Genomic DNA, 20,037 nt, shown 5'->3' with positions numbered 1-20,037 from the left:
CGACGACATTTTCATCGGGACAGCTTGGTGCTGGATCAAACTGCTCTATGTCGTCTCCCTCGATAGAAATGCGCATCAGACAATGGCAAATTCTGTGGGTCAAGTATGCTCATGGAATCGCGCAATTCCATGTCAGGAAATCTTGATGTAAAATTCGTTGTCATGACGTTGGCAATGTTTTGCTGAAGTTTCAACAGGCCTGCATCTTGCTTGGACGTTGTTAAACTAATCCCGGCAAAAACCGGCTCACTACAGTCAACGTTTGATATAAATTCCCTCAGCAGTGGAACTCCCATGGCATCGTCGCTCAGGTACCACATATGGAATGTGTCAACAACTGATGTCACTGCAGGGTTTATCTCGGCGTAAACCAAATCACGTCGCTGTAGAAACTTGCTTAGCTGTGTGATCTGGTAGAAGATGTCACAACAAAGGTGAAGGAGATAAACGAATTTGTAGGATGATAGTTTAAAGAACAGCATTTCAGCGGTGACGTCATTGTCTCTGTCTTCTTCCAACATTTTTAGGAGAGATGGTAAAGTACAGCGAACATTGGTCAGGGCATTCATCACAGAGAGCCATCGGACGATTAGGCTTGATTTTGGGGTCGTGGAGAAAGTCTTGCCACATTGCTAACTGCATCAACCGTTTTGGTGAACGTCTAAAAAATCCACACAACATGGAAAGAATGCTTTCCATCCATTTAATTTCTTTTACCACTTTTGCACTATCAACAACAGCTAGTGCCAACCGGTGTGCAACACAATGCATTTCCACGAGATATACGGCGAATACACTTTTAACAATGACGCTACGCCGCCCTCTTTCCCCAACATCACTGCTGCTCCATCTGATTCAAACCCAAATACTTTTTACATGTCAATTTCATTTCCTTGGAAAAAACTGACTATCTTTGCAGTTAACGAAACTGCATCACACAATGTCAACTTGAGCAGCTGAACATACCGCAACACACGTCGATCCCTCCTTCACGTACGTTGCATATATTATACAGTGCTTTTCAGTTCCCAAATCTGTGCTTTCGTTGATCATTATTCCGATTGCTTTACTAGATTTCAGATCTAACAAAAGAGAAAATATGTATGGTTTAATTTTAAAATAATAATAATAATAATAATAATAATATCAAATTACAGTGGTGTAGGAAGGTGCCAAAAAGTGGGATATTTTAATATACTGGTTAGTATATATATATATTGATTAATATGCATGGAGAATATTTCATGATGAAGAATATCAAATAACAAACTATAATTACCTTCGATAATGGATTCCCTGATGATATCTGATGCAATGGTGATCAAGTCGGTTGCAGTCTGCCGGTCTTGATACATGGATGTTGTTATTATGCTGCCAGGAAGTCAGGAGTTCCGATTCAGTGATTAATACTTTTCTAGCGGTAAATCCTCAAATGTCAACAGGTAACTATTTCGTATCAGTGTTGTCATGGTGTCGTCTGCTATTTCTGTTGATTTTATCCCGATACTCTCAATTGGTTTTTGCGATTTGATTGTTTGTAACCCTTCAGCAGTCAAGTGGTCTCTTGATTTGACATGGTCTGTTAAAGCTGACATCTTGTAGTTTTTGGATCCAGGGTTGACGAAACTGTTCTTCATTTTATGCAACGTGCATGTGGTACACTGCATAAGACCTCCATCATTACAGATTAGCCACTTAAAATTGCTTCAACCACGTCGACTGAAAACATCGCACTTTAACTTTCTTCTTAGCTGGGGAAGAAACTGTGTCCATAACCTCCATGTCGTCTGTATCTACCTCGTCTTGTTTTCGTTTTTTACTCTTATTTACCCACGTAAGCAATGACATATTGATATCTCAATATAAATCGCAAGCATCTGCTTTTCCCAGCAAAACAGTATATATACGTTAAACTTAAAGTTGTTGTTTTTGTTGACAAGTATAGGCATACCTGCAGCGTATTCATATTCGCAAAAATAGTATCCCCTTTGATTAAAGATGAACTCTAGGTCTTTGTTTTAATTAAAGCATACGTCCTTCCTTCATTATCACCAATAAATGGCATCATCGCTAATAAGTAAACCTTTAATCTCGTGACCGGTTGTGACCGACTGTTCATTGTGCTTTTTGGTGCTAATCCCATTGCAGGGCTAGAAATGAAAAAAAAAATCTACATGCACCAGGTGCATGCTGAAAAAAAAGTTACATGCACCATTAAAATTCTGCATTCACCCAAAATAAGGTAAATCCTGTTAACAATGAGGAAAATATTATTTTAATTACCTTGATTACAGTGTTGATTGTCATTTTCTTTTTAATTTAACTGTCACTATCAGTATCACTGTCTGACATCCATGCTGGATCACAGTCACTGTCGGGAGGGGGGGGGGGGGGGTATTTTTCCAAGGGGAACTGAGTTTATTACTGATTCTTGATCAAATTTGAAAATTTCACCCAACGTAAACGCCTTACAGAAATCTATAATAGGCCTATTACAAAAACGTACGAATATTTGTGTTTTGTATTAAGCAAGTTATCAACTTTTTTAACTGGATAAGATCTGTTTGTATAATATAAATTAGCCTATGGAATTCGACGAGAAGTTGCGACTGAAATAATCACTGGTTGACTTGGAGTCAACTACACGAGTAACGCACCTGCACGTTCGCAATCATCTGATCAAGTGCCCATATTTGAGGTCGAAAATTTTCAAGGCAGTTACAGTACTTTGTATTGATCACAGATCTGGCGGAGTTCAATCTGTCAGTGACGACAACAACTGTGTTATGCGCGTCGATACCCCAAAGTTGGTCTCGACCACCTTCCCTAATACCATTCACGGATATAAACGAGATATTGCCGGCAATTTTCGCAAATATATTTCACGGAAATGACCGAAAGGGCGCCATTGTGGATACAAAATGGATACGCCCATAAGATAAAAGTTATCGTTTTCATGTGGCAAACAGATTACGAAATGCATACGCAAAATTCAACAACTTGAGTCTGAATGTGGTAGACAACAGGATACTAGTATATGCAATACACAGTACTTGAAAAATATTAGCATGCACCGCGTGCACCCAGTTTTAAAAGTTACATGCACACGCAAAAATCAGCATGCACCGGTGCATGTACTAACACTGCATTTCGAGCCCTGCATTGATGTAGTTATTTTGTTATTACGCGCTTGCTTCATATCACAGTGCTATTAAAGATTACTGGCCGACTTAATTAAACCTATTGTAATTGTGTACCGATTGACACCTGTGCAGGAACAAACTGAGAAGTGACACAAAAAGCTCATTCACCGTGTTCAACGTTTCTATTTCCGGTCATTGATAGAAAACAAAACATGACCGATTGATTTGTATTAAACGTGTGACCGGTTTAAATATATCACGACTCAAAATAAACACCTGTTGGTGAAGTAGGTAAGTAATGAGTTGCAGAAACATCAATAACAAATTAAAGTTGTTTCCAATAATAAAAATGGACAGACGCTTCGGACCGAAAAAATAATAAAAGTGGGACCGGCAAACACATGTTTTCAAAAAATTATTTCGGTCTCAAAGATTGTGAATCGGTCCGAGACCGGCAAAAAAGGGCTTTTCCCCACCCCTGCTTAGTACAAATATTAGAACGATCAGAAACACGTTTAATATTTCATGCAGAAAAATATATTCCATATCTAATTACAATCGTTAAAACGTCTCTGTTGGTCGATAATACCTTAAAAATTGCAGCAAACTCAAAAATGTCGTTTAAAAATTTCCTAAATTATAATTAGTTTGTGAAGTCTGCCCCAGTGAATCATAGTAACAAGCAGGGGTTCAAAATTTTTCAAAACAATTACTTGCCACAGGGAAAGTGCCACTCAGATATTCACTTGCCCCATATATTTTTCCACTTGCCCATACTTCTTTAGGTAACCAATTGTGTTACTTCTATTTATACTACTCAAAAGAATTTAAGGGTCAAAAATTTATAACCAAATAAGTTTCAGAGTGTATTAGATTGATGATGTAAACTACACCAAAAGTTTAATTTATTGTTCCATATTTACAAAAAAACACAAATAAACGTCACTGTATACAAGAAAGTCACATGACATGCTGTCAAAGTTGAAGGTTGTCAAACATGGATTTTACACATTAGAACATTCGTTTAATAGTGTGTGAATCCACCCCTGGCACGAATACACTCGACACATCGTTGCCTCATGCTGTTGATCAGATGTCTGAAGAACTCTTGGGGAATGGCCTGCCACTCTGCCATAAGAAGTTGACCCAGATCATGAAGGTTGGCCGGAGGGGCATGGTTATCCCGAACTCTCCTGCCTAATTCGTCCCAGGCGTTCTCTATTGGGGCCAAGTCAGGCGAATATGCTGGCCAATCCATCCTGGCGATACCTTGTTGTCTGAGAAAGTCCGTTACCACCCTGGCGCGGTGGGGTGCGCCATTGTCATCCTGCAGAATTGCCCCGCCGCCAATCTGCTGAAGGCCTGGGAGAACCAACGGCCGGATAATCTCATTCAAATAGCGGATTCCATTCAGATTGCCATCCACCACATAGAGGGGGGTCCTGTGGTGGATAGAGATGCCGCCCCACACCATGACGCTGCCACCACCGAACCGGTGACGTTGTCTAACGTTAACGTCAGCGAAGCGCTCCCCAGGACGTCTGTAGACACGAACCCGACCGTCGTTGAACTGGAGACTAAACCTGGACCCCACTGAACACGTTGCCACCGCAGATGAAGTGTGCACCAGTGACGTCTGGCCGTTCTGCGACGTGGTAGGAGTGGTGGTCGAACAGCCTGGTGACGGCAGCGTAGATTATTGGCTCTCAGACGATTGCGTATGGTTTGATCAGACACTCGAGTTCCAGTCGCAGTCCGCAGATTGTCACGTAATCAGCGTGCAGTGGTTGTGCGTTGACGTAGAGCCATATTGGTGATGTAGCGGTCCTCTCTATTTGTAGTGCTTCGGGGTCTTCCCGAACGTGGACGATTTCGAACAGAATTCGTTGCTTGGTACCGTTGCCACAGTCGGCCAACGACACTCTGACTGACACCAAGTCTCAGAAGCCATCCTGAAGCCAAGCAATAGCCCTTCCTCGATCTTCGATAGTCAGTTGACGTCGTACCATTGTCGAATTTGGAGTGTGCACCGTACACGAACGCAAGCTCCAATTATACGGAAATTCAGCATTGGGAACATGGAATACACGTGCAAAGCGTGCAAATGAAGCGCTTTGTGAAAAAGCAAGTTATGGGCACTTACCAGACCTTTCGCTTTCGCCCTAATTTACGTGCAAATGTAAGCATGTTTTCGCCATTAGAACTAGTCAACAGTGTCAATGACAGTGGATTTTAATTCATTTATGGGTTGCTTAGACCCACTTTCGTCAAAATGGAACAATACCATGCGTGACATTATGGTCTAGCTAATATAATTGACATTCAGAAAATAATGTCGAAAATATCGTCTGACCCTTAAATTCTTTTGAGTAGTATAGTTTAATATAGTGCTTAATAGTGTAATAATCTTGAAAGTAATTGGTTTAATTACACAAATAAATAATTTTGCCAATAGGTTACAACACTTACTCAGGAAGTACTAAATGTATGTCTGTCCAGTAGTATCAACTGTCTTCTCTATCTGTTGATTTAAACTTTATTTTTTAATTGGTGTCCATTTGTTGATTTAAAATTTGTTATTTGTTTGGTAGTGTACTGGCCTCTGTGGCGCCGTGGCAGGCCATCGGTCTACAGGCTGGTAGGTACTGGGTTCAGATCCCAGTCGAGGCATGGGATTTTTAATCGAGATACCGACTCCAAACCCCGAGTGAGTGCTCTGCAAGGCTCAATGGGTAGGTGTAAACCACTTGCACCGACCAGTGATCCATAACTGGTTCAACAAAGGCCATGGTTTGTGCTATCCTGCCTGTGGGAAGCGCAAATAAAAGATCCCTTGCTGCCTGTCGTAAAAAGAGTAGCCTATGTGGCGACAGCGGGTTTCCTCTAAAAACAGTGTCAGAATGACCATATGTTTGACGTCCAATAGCCGATGATAAGATAAAAAATCAATGTGCTCTAGCGGCGTCGTTAAATAAAACAAACTTTACTTTTTTTGTTTGGTAGTGTCCACTTATTCATCTCAATATAATTATTGTGTCGATGTATGTATTAGTGGCCATGGATGTGGCGAGAACCCTTTCCACTTGTGAGACATTCTTTTATGGCTGACATTGGTTGAAAAATGTTTATGGATTTTGGCCCAGTATATTATTTAACATTCTCTGCCCCAAAACACTTTTCTGGGATGTTTTTACCCTGTTCATAGCTGAGAAAAGTCTCGCACAAACAGCCGTGGCTGGGCTCAAAGTAAACATGAGCTCTGTTAATGTTTTTAAATAGTGCATGATTGGTAAACAACAGAAGGTGAGGGGGTGTACATCGATTGCAGCCGTGTATTTTTGATTTATTAAGCATAATTTATTTGTTAAAGCTATTAATAATGCAGAAAAAATTAATATATTCATGTATGCTTAGAGGGCATGGCACCATCATGATTATGGCGTAGGGCTAATGAAATCTAACTTGTCACGATTATAACGTAGGGCTAATGAAATCTAACTTCACCTTACCCATTCATTTTACACGGACATAGATTTACATTTGCAAAGTACTGAAAAACATTAAGTATGTTCTGCTACAAGGTTTATGATATCTAAACTAAAATATCTTCCAACGTTTATAAGAATATAGTTCATAATATTTATGCTTTGTTCAAGTGAACTCGGATATTATAAACATGCTTTACGCCCCCGTTCATTTGCAAAGAGTAGATTCCAGAGTCCACCGCGTTAACGTCTAATATAATTTGAATATGACATTTTGATTGCATTCACAAAGCATGTATATTTTATTTTTATTTAAAATACACCTGCGAAGTCACAGAATTGTCTCAACGCTCCATTATTTTTCAGTAATGGAGAGATGAAACCCTACTTAATTAACCCACCAGAATCATTGGTGTTAATTTCCATACTAACATATATTCACATAAAATTATTACTCAGTGGTGTATTTTAAGTAGGGGAATATCCTCGTATCTCTCTACGTCTCCATTATTTTTCAGGAATGGAGAGTTACTCAGACATTCCCCTATACATAAGCTGTAAAGCGTAGTGGACGCTATTTCCTAGTTTGAAGATCATCGAACTGATTACTTGTACGAATTCAGTCGAGCATTCAGTGGAATGATCGGAACTCTTTCCAAAGGTTTTACTGAGATTTGTAACCAAAAAAACCCACCCAAAAAAACAAAAACAGTTTTAGGTGTTAATTAGTCACTTGTCATTGGGCATATGCAGTTAACATAATTACTTGCCCAGCATGAAAATTCCACTTGGCACGGGTGTCGGGCGATGGGATTTCTTGAATCCCTGACAAATTTCAGAACTCTTTCATCAAAACTCTAGGAATGAGAGACTCAAATTATTTATTTTTTTATTTAAGATCTTTAATTTTTTAATTCACAAATTAAAAATTTCCCAAAAATTCTGTTAAAAAAACTAGGTTGTTAGGTTGTGAAGACTGCCTTAGTCAAGGATTCATTGAACCAAGATTCAGTACTATCCGACCAAAACTTGAGAATATAAGACTTCTAAATTTTCAATACAAATTCGAAAATTAAAAATGTCCAAAATATCTCTCTGTTAAATTATAAGACTGTCTCTAAGAAAACTTACACTAAGTTTCAGAACAGTCCAATCAAAACTTCAATCATGTTAAATTTCTATTTACAGGTAAAATATTTAAATTTAATAAAACTTCACTTATTCAAAATGTACAAAATATCTATTTACTAGTTTGTGAAGACTGCCCCACAGAATTGGAGTGTACCACGTTTCAGAACTATCTGATCTAAACTCTACGAGAAAACATGCTTCAAATTTTCATTTTAAATTTTAAAAACATTTAATTAAAAAACAAAAATTCTTCAATATTAGTTTGTTAAGGTTGTCTGAGAGGATCATTGTACGAAGTTTCAGAACAATGCAATCAAAACTGTAGAAGACAGACTTCAAAAGAAAAGTTGATGGATGGATGTAGGGAGGGACGGATGGACGGATGGATGGATGGATGGACGGACACCTGCCAAATTGGTATCAGAAAAGCTCCGCTGATGTATGTCATAGTGGTGCTAAAAAATTTTTTAAACATTGCACCAATTAAAAGTTAAAGTTTGTTTTGTTTAACAACACCATTAGAGCACATTTATTTATTAATCATCGGCTATGGACATGAAACTTTTGTTAATTCTGACGTATACATGTAGTCTTAGACAGGAAACCTGCTACATTTTTTTCCATTAGTAGCAACAGATTTTTATATCCATCATCTCATAGATAGGATAGCACATACCACAGCCACAGTTATGGTGCACTGGCTGGAATGAGATAAATAGCCCAACGGGCCCAATTAAAAGAGTATATTATTATTATTATTATAAGCATTCTTTGTTGGAAAGATGCCAATCCCAAGTACCGTGTATGTCAATGTACACATATTACAATAGAAAAAATTGATTACCAGAATTGATAAAAAATCCTGAAGACTGTCTCGCCATAAGTGGATGTGACTTGACTGCCAGAATATGATTACTTGACATGCAGGAATTTACATAAGCCACCAACAAAAAAGAAGAAGAAAAAAAGATTGAGAAACCCATTAATTATAAAGATGGTCTATTATTCCTTTTTACAATCATCTAGGTATGAATAAAACAAATCATTCTTTAACTATGGAAAACGAAAGCATTATAAATCTCACTTGTAATAGTCAATAAAGGACACTTCCTCTGAAGACCCAGTGCTAAATTTGTGAGTTGGGTTCATGTCCCATTTGATATCATCCACACGGTATGTTTTGTTGTTGTACCGGGTCAGGACGATGCAGCCAATCACCTTTTTGGAGATCTCATCTTGGAATCCTTTGATATTACGTTCCACAACCTGATGCCTGGAAAATACACAAAAAGAACAAACACTCAGATATATGTATAAGAGATAAGTAAAATGTAATATGTCTGATAGAACTGATATTAATATATGTATCTGGGACACAATTTTAGTATTAGAGAGGTTGAGCAATCGAATATTGTACGTGTACATCTATATGAATTTCCCGTGAATGACATAGAAATGTGCGCTCTATGGAGAAACCTTACACGCTACACGTAAGGCAGAACTTGCAAAGCTCGTGGAACTGTGATTACACTGTTTACTATAGGTGGTTAATTATGCTTAAGATTAGTTTCCATGATGGAAGTCATATCAACAACTAACTTATGTCATCAGCAATATGTACGTCACAGCTATGACGCAATGGTGTCTCTTGTTCTCACTTATTTTCAACAACAGTATCTTCGAAAATCTTCCATAAAATGATAAATATTGAAAATGGATAATAAATAGAATACCCAATTCGCTACATGGCAATACTGTTTATCTTGCACTTGTGAAATGTTGTTGTCTTTTCCTCGCCAAAGGCTTGGGAAGGACAACACGTGAAATATAAACAGTACGTAGTTCATTGAGTATTCTCTTATCAGTCCCTTAGTGCTTATTCACTTAGAATGACATGAAGAAAAAACCAATTGGTTTTCAGTTTGAACAACATTTAATATTAATGTTCACAGTTCAGTACATGCCACAAATACCAATCTAAAGTTTTAACTTATTAAATAACTGTTAATAACATTTCACAACACCATATAGTGGGAATTACATGTACTTGTCTATCAGTGTTGACCGACATGCTATTTTTGACTTTTGTTCACTGGTGGGTTGCTTCATTCAGCAAGTCAGTGGTACAGTATTGGTAGATTCACTGTTATTATTGGTATTCGTGAATATTTATTCATATTCAGGCCATTAAACGCTGGAGAAAGTTCCTGGGAATGCCATTCCAGGGATGGTACGGGCTGTGAGGGTTGCTGGTTGGAACCTGTTTCGCAGATGCATGGTTCGGATCCATGTGTCTTGGCGAGGGGTTGTCATGGGTGGTCGGCCGCTACAGGACAGTCCTTGACCTGGTTGTTTTGTTGATATCGTTGCCATAAGTGCCATATGGTGTTTCTGTGGATGTTTAATTGATGTGCAACGTCACGCTGCAAGGTCCCAGATTCAAGCATCCCTATGACTCGCCATCTGTCATTTTCACAGAGGCTTGGCATGATGAAATTGCATCAAACAGTTCACTAATGGTGTTTTTCTGACTTCTGGACTTCTGAAGGCTGCACAGAGTGGCAATGATTTGCGACTGAATGTCTGGCCTTTTATGGTGAACATTGGACAGGATCTCTCCCGAATATTCCATGTTTCTTGCACAAAGCATGCAATCACTGCAACAACTGCTTAATGGCATTTCTTCGAGCTGTTTCATGCACATTTTCTCTGGTTTACATCCATAAATCCATTCACAAATTTATTACTCCAAACAATCCATGTCACAATAACTTTTGCCTTTTAGTATAATTTCCCCATTAAATATATTTGAAATAAAATCTATAAACACAGAAAGTTTTAACTAATAATAATTGTATATAAGTGAGAAACAATATGTATTCCTCAACAACTTCTTGGAAATGAACTCAACCACAAAACATTAACCGGTACGACAATATATGACTAATAAAAAGTAAAACTTGTTGTAGCTAGTAATCAAACATTTATTATCAACAATTAAACATGTCTTAAACAGTATTTAATCGCGTTTTCTAGCTTTACGACAAGCAGCTGGCAGTGACTATTGAATAGTTAGACTGGCCACGTGGACATGCAAATGGTGCTTATTCACACTGCGAGGCAGATCAATTAAACAAAACTGGTTGAAGGAATGTTTGGTTAATAATCAAGCTGAAAAAAATTGTTTGCAATTTTTTCATTAAACCGAAAATTATTTCGCCATTTTTTTTTTTTTTCGCAATTGATGACTGTGGCAAATGACACTGCAAGCCCTGAATCAGCAATTAACTCACAGCCAAGGCACAATAAAACAAGCATTCTGAAAGTCATGCTAAAGCAATACATATCATCTACTATAGGCACAAAAAAAATTCTCATATCGTAAGTTCAAGGACCATAACACTGTGAAAAACTGGTAAATCAACATGAAAGTTAAACTTGATCTGTAACAGTACTTGATAAAGCTATACACAAAATTTCATCTCAATACCTTCAGGTATTGAAAAAGAGTACGGAAAATAAATTTTCAAGTTCAAGGGCCATAATTCAGCAAACAATGGTCAAACTTGATTTGTAACAGAACATCATCAAGCCATACAGCTATTTTAGCGATGTATCGTGAGTCATTGTGGAAAAAACCATCCAGAAAACTATATGTGGGACAGATCGACGGACAGACAGACTGTCAGATAGACAGATGGAAATGAAACTGTTAAGGGACTAATAAGACTGATGTATATAACTGAAAAATATTTAAAAAACAAGTGAATCATATAAAAAGAGTTTGACAAATCTACATTCAATACTAACATGACATCGAGAACAGTCTCTGTTCGAAGAACCCTGTGGGATGCATCCAACAGGAGCATAAGTCCCCCTTCTTGTTCTGTAATAGAAGTAATGTAGCCAGGCCACACTTCCAGTCTGTAGAAAATAAACAATTATAGTTTAGAAATACATGTACATCACAATTATAAATTAATAAAACAACCCTCAAAAAGCAAACCAACTTACATGTAGATTACAGCTGTACAAACATTAACGACTGAACTAATCATCAGAAGTTAAATTGGTAGTTTTCATAAACTAGGATAATTAATAAATTAGTTTACATGACTTTAGTACCATAGAAGAAATTTATTTAGTTTACTGACACCACTAGAGCACATCAATTTATTATTGGCTATTTGGTGTCAAACATTTAGTAACTTTGACATATAGACTTTAGAGAGGAAACCCACTACATTTTTCCTTTAACACAAGGCAGGGGTGCACCCATGACCGGGACAACCAAAATATGTTGCGGGCAACCATTCTTTGTCAAACAGTTGCCCAATGGGCAACCAAGAAAATCATAAAACAAGTAAAATGAAAAACAAAACTTCACGACACTCGGACAGTCACAGGCAATTCAAAAGTATCGAAACTGATAACTTGACTGACAGGCGATATAAATATCCACCCTAACGCTGCCATCCACTCAGCGTCCACCGTGCATGATTTTGACGAGTTCAATGCAGACAGATATGTTTCAGAATTGCGGCTATTGGCAAAGGGCACAAGACATGTGAAAGGCCACAAACTACACCAACAACCATCCAGTTCTGAGCAAAAAATTTGACTAAGCTATTTTCTATCTTCCGATGTGAACAATCAGTTACATAATCTATCTGACACCTAAAATATAATAATAATACCAAATATTAACAGAAATCTCACGACTGGTAATGAGAAGCGGTGTCATCAAGAATTCAGCGTAACAATGTTTGCTTATTTTAATAATCACAGTTATTAATTTTAACGGCAATATGTATGAAAGAAAAGTCTGAAAAATCTGTAGTGTGTTATTTTAACTTTGTAAAGTCTTTGAACCAAAGTAATAAAAATGAACTGAAATTGTGTGTTAGTTTCAACACACATGCTAGTTCAGGGCCAAAGACAAGTAGGCTAGGGCCGAGTTCAGCTAGACCGAGCAAAACAAAATGTCCACTAAACTGGTTTATGCGCTTCACATTAAACCCAATGTCCACATCAGGAACCAACCACATAGTTCGCGAACGTTTAGCTGTTCTCAGTGTGCATATAGTTCACGCTTGACAGTCAGCCGAGACTGTTGCACGTGTCAGTAGACATTGTTGCGGACATTAAACAATACAATTACACGTAAGTAAATCTTGATAAACCCACCACCAAATAGTTGTTCGCATCAATGAATACTTAATTGCTGTTTCGTTTGTTTATTTCAGTTGTCTTCACGATCGCAGAAAAGGAACATGCAGTATGTATACAAATTGTGGTTAAACGTACACTGAATACAATTAGTTAAAAATAATCATGATATTTGTTAGATAAAATATTATATAAATTTGTTGACAGTGAGGTGACATCTCAAAAGTTAGCTAGATTTTAAAACGACCGTAAATTTGAATTCATTATCTTTTTTAATCAAAACCTTTTGACCTAAATGGATAGTTGTCATAACGTGAAGTCAGCATTCTTAGGCTACGTATTTTACAAGCTGAAATCAACAACAAGCATTTAACATGACATGAAAATCAACAAAATGGCGCAAATTACGAAATTGTTGGGGTGTGGAATGGATGGGTTACTTTAAAATAGAATTAAAATCAGTTCAAACCAAAATAAAGATTGCTATTTTACAGAAATAATGAGCTCTGTTTAAAAAAAGAAGAAGAGTATTGGCTCTCAAAATTTATTAATGCCATAGGGGTGTGTTTGCATAGGGCATTGGCTTTCAGCTCTGCATATCTCCCCTCACCCACTGAAAAATCTAAGTAATATATTAACTGCCCCTACCCCATTGCTGTCTTTGATTTTGATCAGGGGATAATTTTGTTATTCAGATGTATTCCAGTTTGTACATAATTAGCTGAAAAAGATGCATTTTCATATTCATATATAAATACTCTATACAGTACTACACAAAACAATTTTGGCTAAAACATTTTCATTATGGCTAATAAAAATCCCATTTGGCATTTATTTTTGGCTATAGGTATTTTTAATCCTGGGTGAGCCCTGAGTTCATCAAAGTATTATGACTGTGACAGCCCAAGCGAGATCAAACCACCTCTGTGGATCCATTCAGCTGATTGGTGTTTTTTTCTCGTTCCAACCAGTGCACAACAACCGGACAAAGGCTGTGGTATGTGCCTTCCTGTCTGTGAGAAAGTGCATATAAAAGATCCCTTGCTGCATTAGGAAATATGTAGCAGGTTTCCTCTGATGACTACGAGTCAGAATTACCAAATGTTTGACATCCAACAGCCAATGATTAATTAATCAATGTGCTCCAGTGGTGTCGTTAAACAAAACAAACTTTTTTTCAGCCTAAGCGAAGATGAGCTGTAGCCAACCAAGAAATGATGTTGTGCAACCAAACTTCAGCTACTGGTTGTCCACCGGGCAACCATCACAATTTCACATTTGTGCACCCCTGCAAGGAATCTTTTATATGCACCATCCCACAGACAGGATACCACATACCATGGCCTTTGATATACCAGTTGTGGTGCACTGGCTGGAATGAGAAATAGCCCAATAGTAAGTACCATAAACTCAAATCGAAAGTGGTGAAATTATTTTCCCAAATACAGGTTTGCAATAGTTTAAAGAAGCTATTTATATCACTGACATAAAGCAAGCTGTCGAAAAAGTAGGACAAAGTAAAAAAAAGAAGGAAAAAGTAGGACAAAAGTAGCACTGAAACAACACAAGTTTTTCATAATCAATGTATTAAAGAGCAATTGATAAATTATACTGAATTTGAAAATTGTTACTCTCCATTATTTTTCACACTAGGAGCCAAATTTGCACTACATACATTTACAATGCTTATACACCTGCATTAAAAAAACCCAGGCTTCTTTAATAACCCAAGTAATATGCACTTTTACAGAAATGTGCGGCAAAGTAAAATAAACAAGAGTACGGGTGAGGTACATGATACGCCCATCAGGAAAACCATATCTATATTAATGAATATGTTACAGGTATGATTCAATTCTAATTCTGTTAAATCTTTGCAATGGGATGGATGAACAGTTTGTTTTGGACCAACAACCATCCCAAGTTGTTCCTATATGTGGTTTGATGGTGCTGTATGCATCTGTATGCAAGATATGATCTGGACAAGGATTTACTGTTATGTGCAGTAGACCGCGAAAAGTAGGTCACAGTGACCCAGTAATAGAATGCGACACACCGCCATTACAAGTTGTTCCTACATGTGAGGTTTGATGGATCTGTATGCAAGATATGGTCTGGATAAGGATTTACTGTTATGTGCAGTAGACTGTGATAAGTAGGTCACAGTGACCTAGTAATAGCACACGACACACCGCCATTCCAAGTTGTTCCTACATGTAAGGTTTGATGGTCCTGTATGCATCTGTATGCAAGATATGGTCGAAACAAGAAAACATTAACAGATGGAAGTATGGATGGACAGACGGACAATGCCATACCATAATATATACAGTCAAATCCACTTAATTGCATAGCCCCGGTGCTAATAACCGGTATAACTGATTATCCGATAGAGCCCCATTTCCAGATTATAACCAACAGTAAACTTTACAAATGCCTTAAGTGGACAGTCTATCTTACTCTTAACTGCAGAACATTGTCTGAATACCAATACATGTTTGTGTTTCATTTGTTTATACATGTATTTTAAAATAATAATAAATAAAACAACAGAATAAATGTTGTAAGATCAAATATTTTTAATTTTGTATTGTTAGAAATCTGCGGTTGTGTTTATTGATGCTATTTCTAGCTACTAATAGTCACATTGCAGTTTGTTGCACGTGGCTTTTCCACAGTTCACACCTATTGTTCTGCGGGGTGCTGAGTAGTGAAACCGTGTTACCTGGCAAAGTACAATTTCCACGTGCAGGCGAAATGAACATAGCTTAATTAACAACTGTTAATTATCAACCAATTTCATCTACAGTGTACTAATGTTTCAGTATATTTTGTTAGAGATGCTATTGTGCACTGAACAAAATATAAGAAGCGTAGTGTTTATTTTGCTTATTTCATTAATTAATTAGAAAATTAAAGATATTTAATCATAAATAATGAATAAAATTATGTAAGCCAGGCCTGTAGGGACCGGGAAAGAAGCCTGTGCCCCACCCCTCCCTCCCCCCCACCAATCGACAAATGTACGTGGTTTTTTCCTATTCCATATACAGATTAAAATCAGCCCCCCCCCCCCCCCCAACTAGACTGTGCCTTCCCCACTCCAGATGTCATACCTATGGGCCTGTAAGCATGTTATTCTACAAAAAAAGACCCAATTGAATGCTGTAAAATTTATTTATTTGGCTTCGAGTTAAAAATATTTTGTTCTGCATGTCTGCTGTAAGTTCACAAAGGGTCAAACCTCTTGAAAGAAAAATACAAACGATTCAACTCAAACCTAAAAACTGTTGAGTGGCTGTAACAATGAATTAACTGACCACTAGTAATACACTGAAAAGGCGTGGACAACTGGATTAGTTCATAGTTGTGAACGTTTTACCTCAACATTGATTTTGTAACAAAGGACAAATTACACCTGCAATCCTGACATTAAGACTTAAATGATGCAATAATGGTCCCAGGATTTCTGCATTAAACTCTTGAACATATTGCTATAAGCACTACGACGAGTCTTCTTGCGTGAGATGTCAGCATTGTACAACACCTGTTTTAGTAACCGCTTTTACTTTTTTCTTCTTTTAATATTAGTTTTTAATCAACATAGAACATTCTGCTTTATTCTCTGTGCAATTACAATTGTTTCTGGTAAAATATTAAAGATTTGTGGAACATTTTATGATGAAATTTTCTAGATTTTTTTTGGTTTTCGTATGCAATTAACCGATGTTTGTCATTATAAAGGTATTCAAATATGCGACATAATTTGTATTGATTTAATGCTAAATGGTTCTGTGCAGCCCAATAATATGCAAATAACCGATTTATGCTATAAACCAATATGCAATAAAGTGGACTCGACTGTATCTTGAAATATTTATTAAAATAATGTAAAAAATTTGATTGGTTCAGCAACAAGAAAGCCCGTGAATGTCATACCAACAATATCTCTGGTTCAACTAACGATACATAAAAGATGAGTCAATCTGTATATCATACAAACGTTTTTTTTGTACCAGATACTGAGGGGCAAAATTAAGATTAGTCGACCAACACACAACAGTAACCAAGCCCCCCCCCCCCTTATGCTTTTTTTGGGGGGAGGGGGCAGTTGCGCAGCTGCCCTCCTTTAATTTTCACCCAACGAGGACAATGAAACTATATTTAATATTTAACTAACGTAAGATAAAGACAATAATTCAAAACCAATGTACAGTCTCAATGTAGTAGTGCTACAACTCCAGTACTCCAGCACAAAACAAAGACAGAAATTAATCTCACGTTGACTTTCAGGGTGTAGATTTAACATATCCAGATTATATGATGCCTCAAATTGGGAGATATGTCTTGTTGCAAAAAATATTTCCCATAAATATTGACTTTTATATCAACACATAAGCAATATGCACACTTAACAGCAATTCGCGGAATTTTGAAACTGTGTGGCAAAGTAAAACAGTAGGAAAAACTAGGGATTTTGAAGAAAAAGTAGGAAAAATAGAAGAAAAAAACAAAGACCAAAAAGTAGGAAAAAGTAGGATCTGTGGACATCCTGTAATGTGGTGCAATGAGTAGTGAATACACAGAATTTTCATCAAGCATAACCAAGATTAATACTCACTTGTGCTGTGGAACTGACGATGGAGTGTGTGGATTGTAATAATACCGTCCCACCTGACACATATCAAGTATGCCCATAATCCTGAAATTCAACATATAGTATAAGATATACATGGAAATAATGTTTTTCATACACACACTATCTTTTCACAGAAAAATTCCTGTGCTCTGCATCCCAACTGTGCCTAACTCTCTATCTTCACTTCTTAGTCATGTTTACTTAGTAGTCACTAGAAAGCCTTTTATAGGTTACAAAATTTGCACTAAAGGAGACAATTTCTCACATACATATATTTTCTATTTCTATGAAATACTTAGGAGAATAAAACTGGGTTAAGACGTTAGCCATCCTTTTAGCCAAATGTAACGACTTACAGAGCTTGAAGGCAGAACGGAAAAAACTTTTCCGCATCAGAGATCAGATCTGTTTGTGCTATTGGTCCGACTGTTACAACCAACTGCACTCATAAGCCTCTCTATTTCTCTTCACTCATCACTGAGGATGCACTAAATTAAATTCCTCAAATGTTTTACTATTCCTTCCTTCCTATAGTTACAATTCAAACATCTGATCTGCATGGCCCCAAGTCAGGATCCAATCGTCACAGATTTCCTTTAGTTTATCTATAGTGCACATGCTCAGGTGATATTTATTGCCTTATCCAGAGTTCAGTGGGAAAAAAACACACTTGATAATGTTTTGCGGTTGTTTTCTTTTTCCTATCCTTTTTACTTCATGCCCAACATTAAAATAATTTTAATACAGTGATAGTAGCCATATTACTTGTGGACGTAAGCAAAAAAGAAAAGAAAAAAAAAGAAGAAAACCCCCCACGCAAAACAGTAACCTGTGAATGATGTTGCCTCTAACAACGGGTGTCACTCGTCACATAAATATTGTGCATTATCATGTATTATTAAAATTTAATTTTGATGATCTGTTTTAAATACTTGAGACTGCAGGTTTAAACAAACCCACAACCCATACCCCCCCCCCCCCCCCCCCCCCCCCCTCTCATATTTCACTTATTTTTCTTCTATTTGAATTATGATCCACTGTTACTCTATGTGTGATGGTCCTGGAATTTTGGAAAAATGTCCTGGAATTTGCTTAAGCTACAAGTGTATGAACCGTGATTACAAGTCTGGCCAGTGAATCCGGTCCTGAAGAATATGAATTTTTTTTAGTTCCATTATCGGCACGATTCACAACAGTTTAAACTGAGTACTAAATACAGTAGCAAGGGAAGGAAGGAAATGTTTTATTTAACGACACACTGAACACATTTTATTTATGGTAATATGACGTAGACATATGGTTAAAGACTACAAAGATATTGAGAGAGGAAACCACTTCATGGGCTACTCTTTTTGATTAGCAGCAAAGATCTTTTATATGCACCATCCCACAGACAGGACAGTATATACCATGGCCTTTGTTATATCAGTTGTGGAGCACTGGTTGGAACAAGAAATAGCCCAATAGGTCCACCGTCGGGGATCGATCCTATGCCAACCGCGCATTAAGCGAACGCTTTATCACTGGGCTACGTCCCACCCCAATGACTAAAGGAACGCGAGAAGAAAGTTCAGAAATTGTCAGCGACAGGATCCTGATTTGGTGTCAGATAAAATGTTTGAATCATCACTGTAAGAATGGGAAAAGAAAGTTCAGAAAACATCAGCAGTCATCCCTTTTGAAACTGACAACATATTTTCGAATTTCAAGGACATTTCCAGGACAAAGTACACAAATCACCATTTGAAAGTACTGGAAAACAGCTTTCCAAAATTCATGGATTTTCAAGGAATTTAAGGATGCATACAAACCCTAGTTGTGTAATGCTGGCTAAGGAAGACAATCAGGCTGGATGTTTGACGTGTTCACACAAAGTACACTTGTACTTTATGCATACTGGACTGTGGCTAAGTGGGACCCATTCAAGGCTCTGGGACTGCCCCAGCACACCAATAGGCTGTTCAAGTAAGCAGACAAGGGGGGCAGGTAGACGATGTCCCCAGGGCAACTCAATGACCTGGCCAGTCTAAATTGGAGACTGGCAAGGCCACAGTGGACCAGTATGGCGGGATTAGGCCAGCATGTAGCCTGTTCTAACAGTGCAGTCTCTCGAGTTGGGAGTCCAGCACTTGGGTCTTGGAACCAGTGACGCAGACACAGTTCAGCCTCCTGGTTCTTTCAGTTCTGGTTTAGCAAACCCACAGTGGCTTCACCAGCCTCCTGGTTCTTTCAGTTCCGGTTTAGCATAACCACAGTGGCTTCACCAGCCTCCTGGTTCTTTCAGTTCCGGTTTAGCATAACCACAGTGGCTTCACCAGCCTCCTGGTTCTTTCAGTTCCGGTTTAGCAAACCCACAGTGGCTTCGCCAGCCTCCTGGTTCTTTCAGTTCCGGTTTAGCATAATCACAGTGGCTTCACTAGCCTCCTGGTTCTTTCAGTTCCGGTTTAGCATAACCACAGTGGCTTCACCA

General features: G+C 37.8%; 1 protein-coding gene across 1 annotated transcript in view; it reads right to left on the bottom strand.

The window, feature by feature from the left end:
* The window catches only part of LOC121378375 (piwi-like protein 1), a 197,766-nt gene that overhangs the window by 92,172 nt on the left and 85,557 nt on the right, over window positions 1-20,037 (bottom strand). The window contains exons 8-10 of the mRNA XM_041506516.1: window positions 17,550-17,630; window positions 11,570-11,683; window positions 8,844-9,032 (exon numbers count right to left, since the gene is read on the bottom strand). Coding sequence (XP_041362450.1) covers window positions 8,844-9,032; window positions 11,570-11,683; window positions 17,550-17,630 — 384 coding nt within the window. The remainder of the gene's footprint in view (window positions 1-8,843; window positions 9,033-11,569; window positions 11,684-17,549; window positions 17,631-20,037) is intronic.

The sequence above is a fragment of the Gigantopelta aegis genome, chromosome 8 (genome assembly GCF_016097555.1).
Source record: "Gigantopelta aegis isolate Gae_Host chromosome 8, Gae_host_genome, whole genome shotgun sequence".
Taxonomy (NCBI): domain Eukaryota; kingdom Metazoa; phylum Mollusca; class Gastropoda; order Neomphalida; family Peltospiridae; genus Gigantopelta; species Gigantopelta aegis.
Note: the sequence above shows the minus strand (reverse complement) of the source record. Positions and strands in the feature narration are given on the sequence as shown.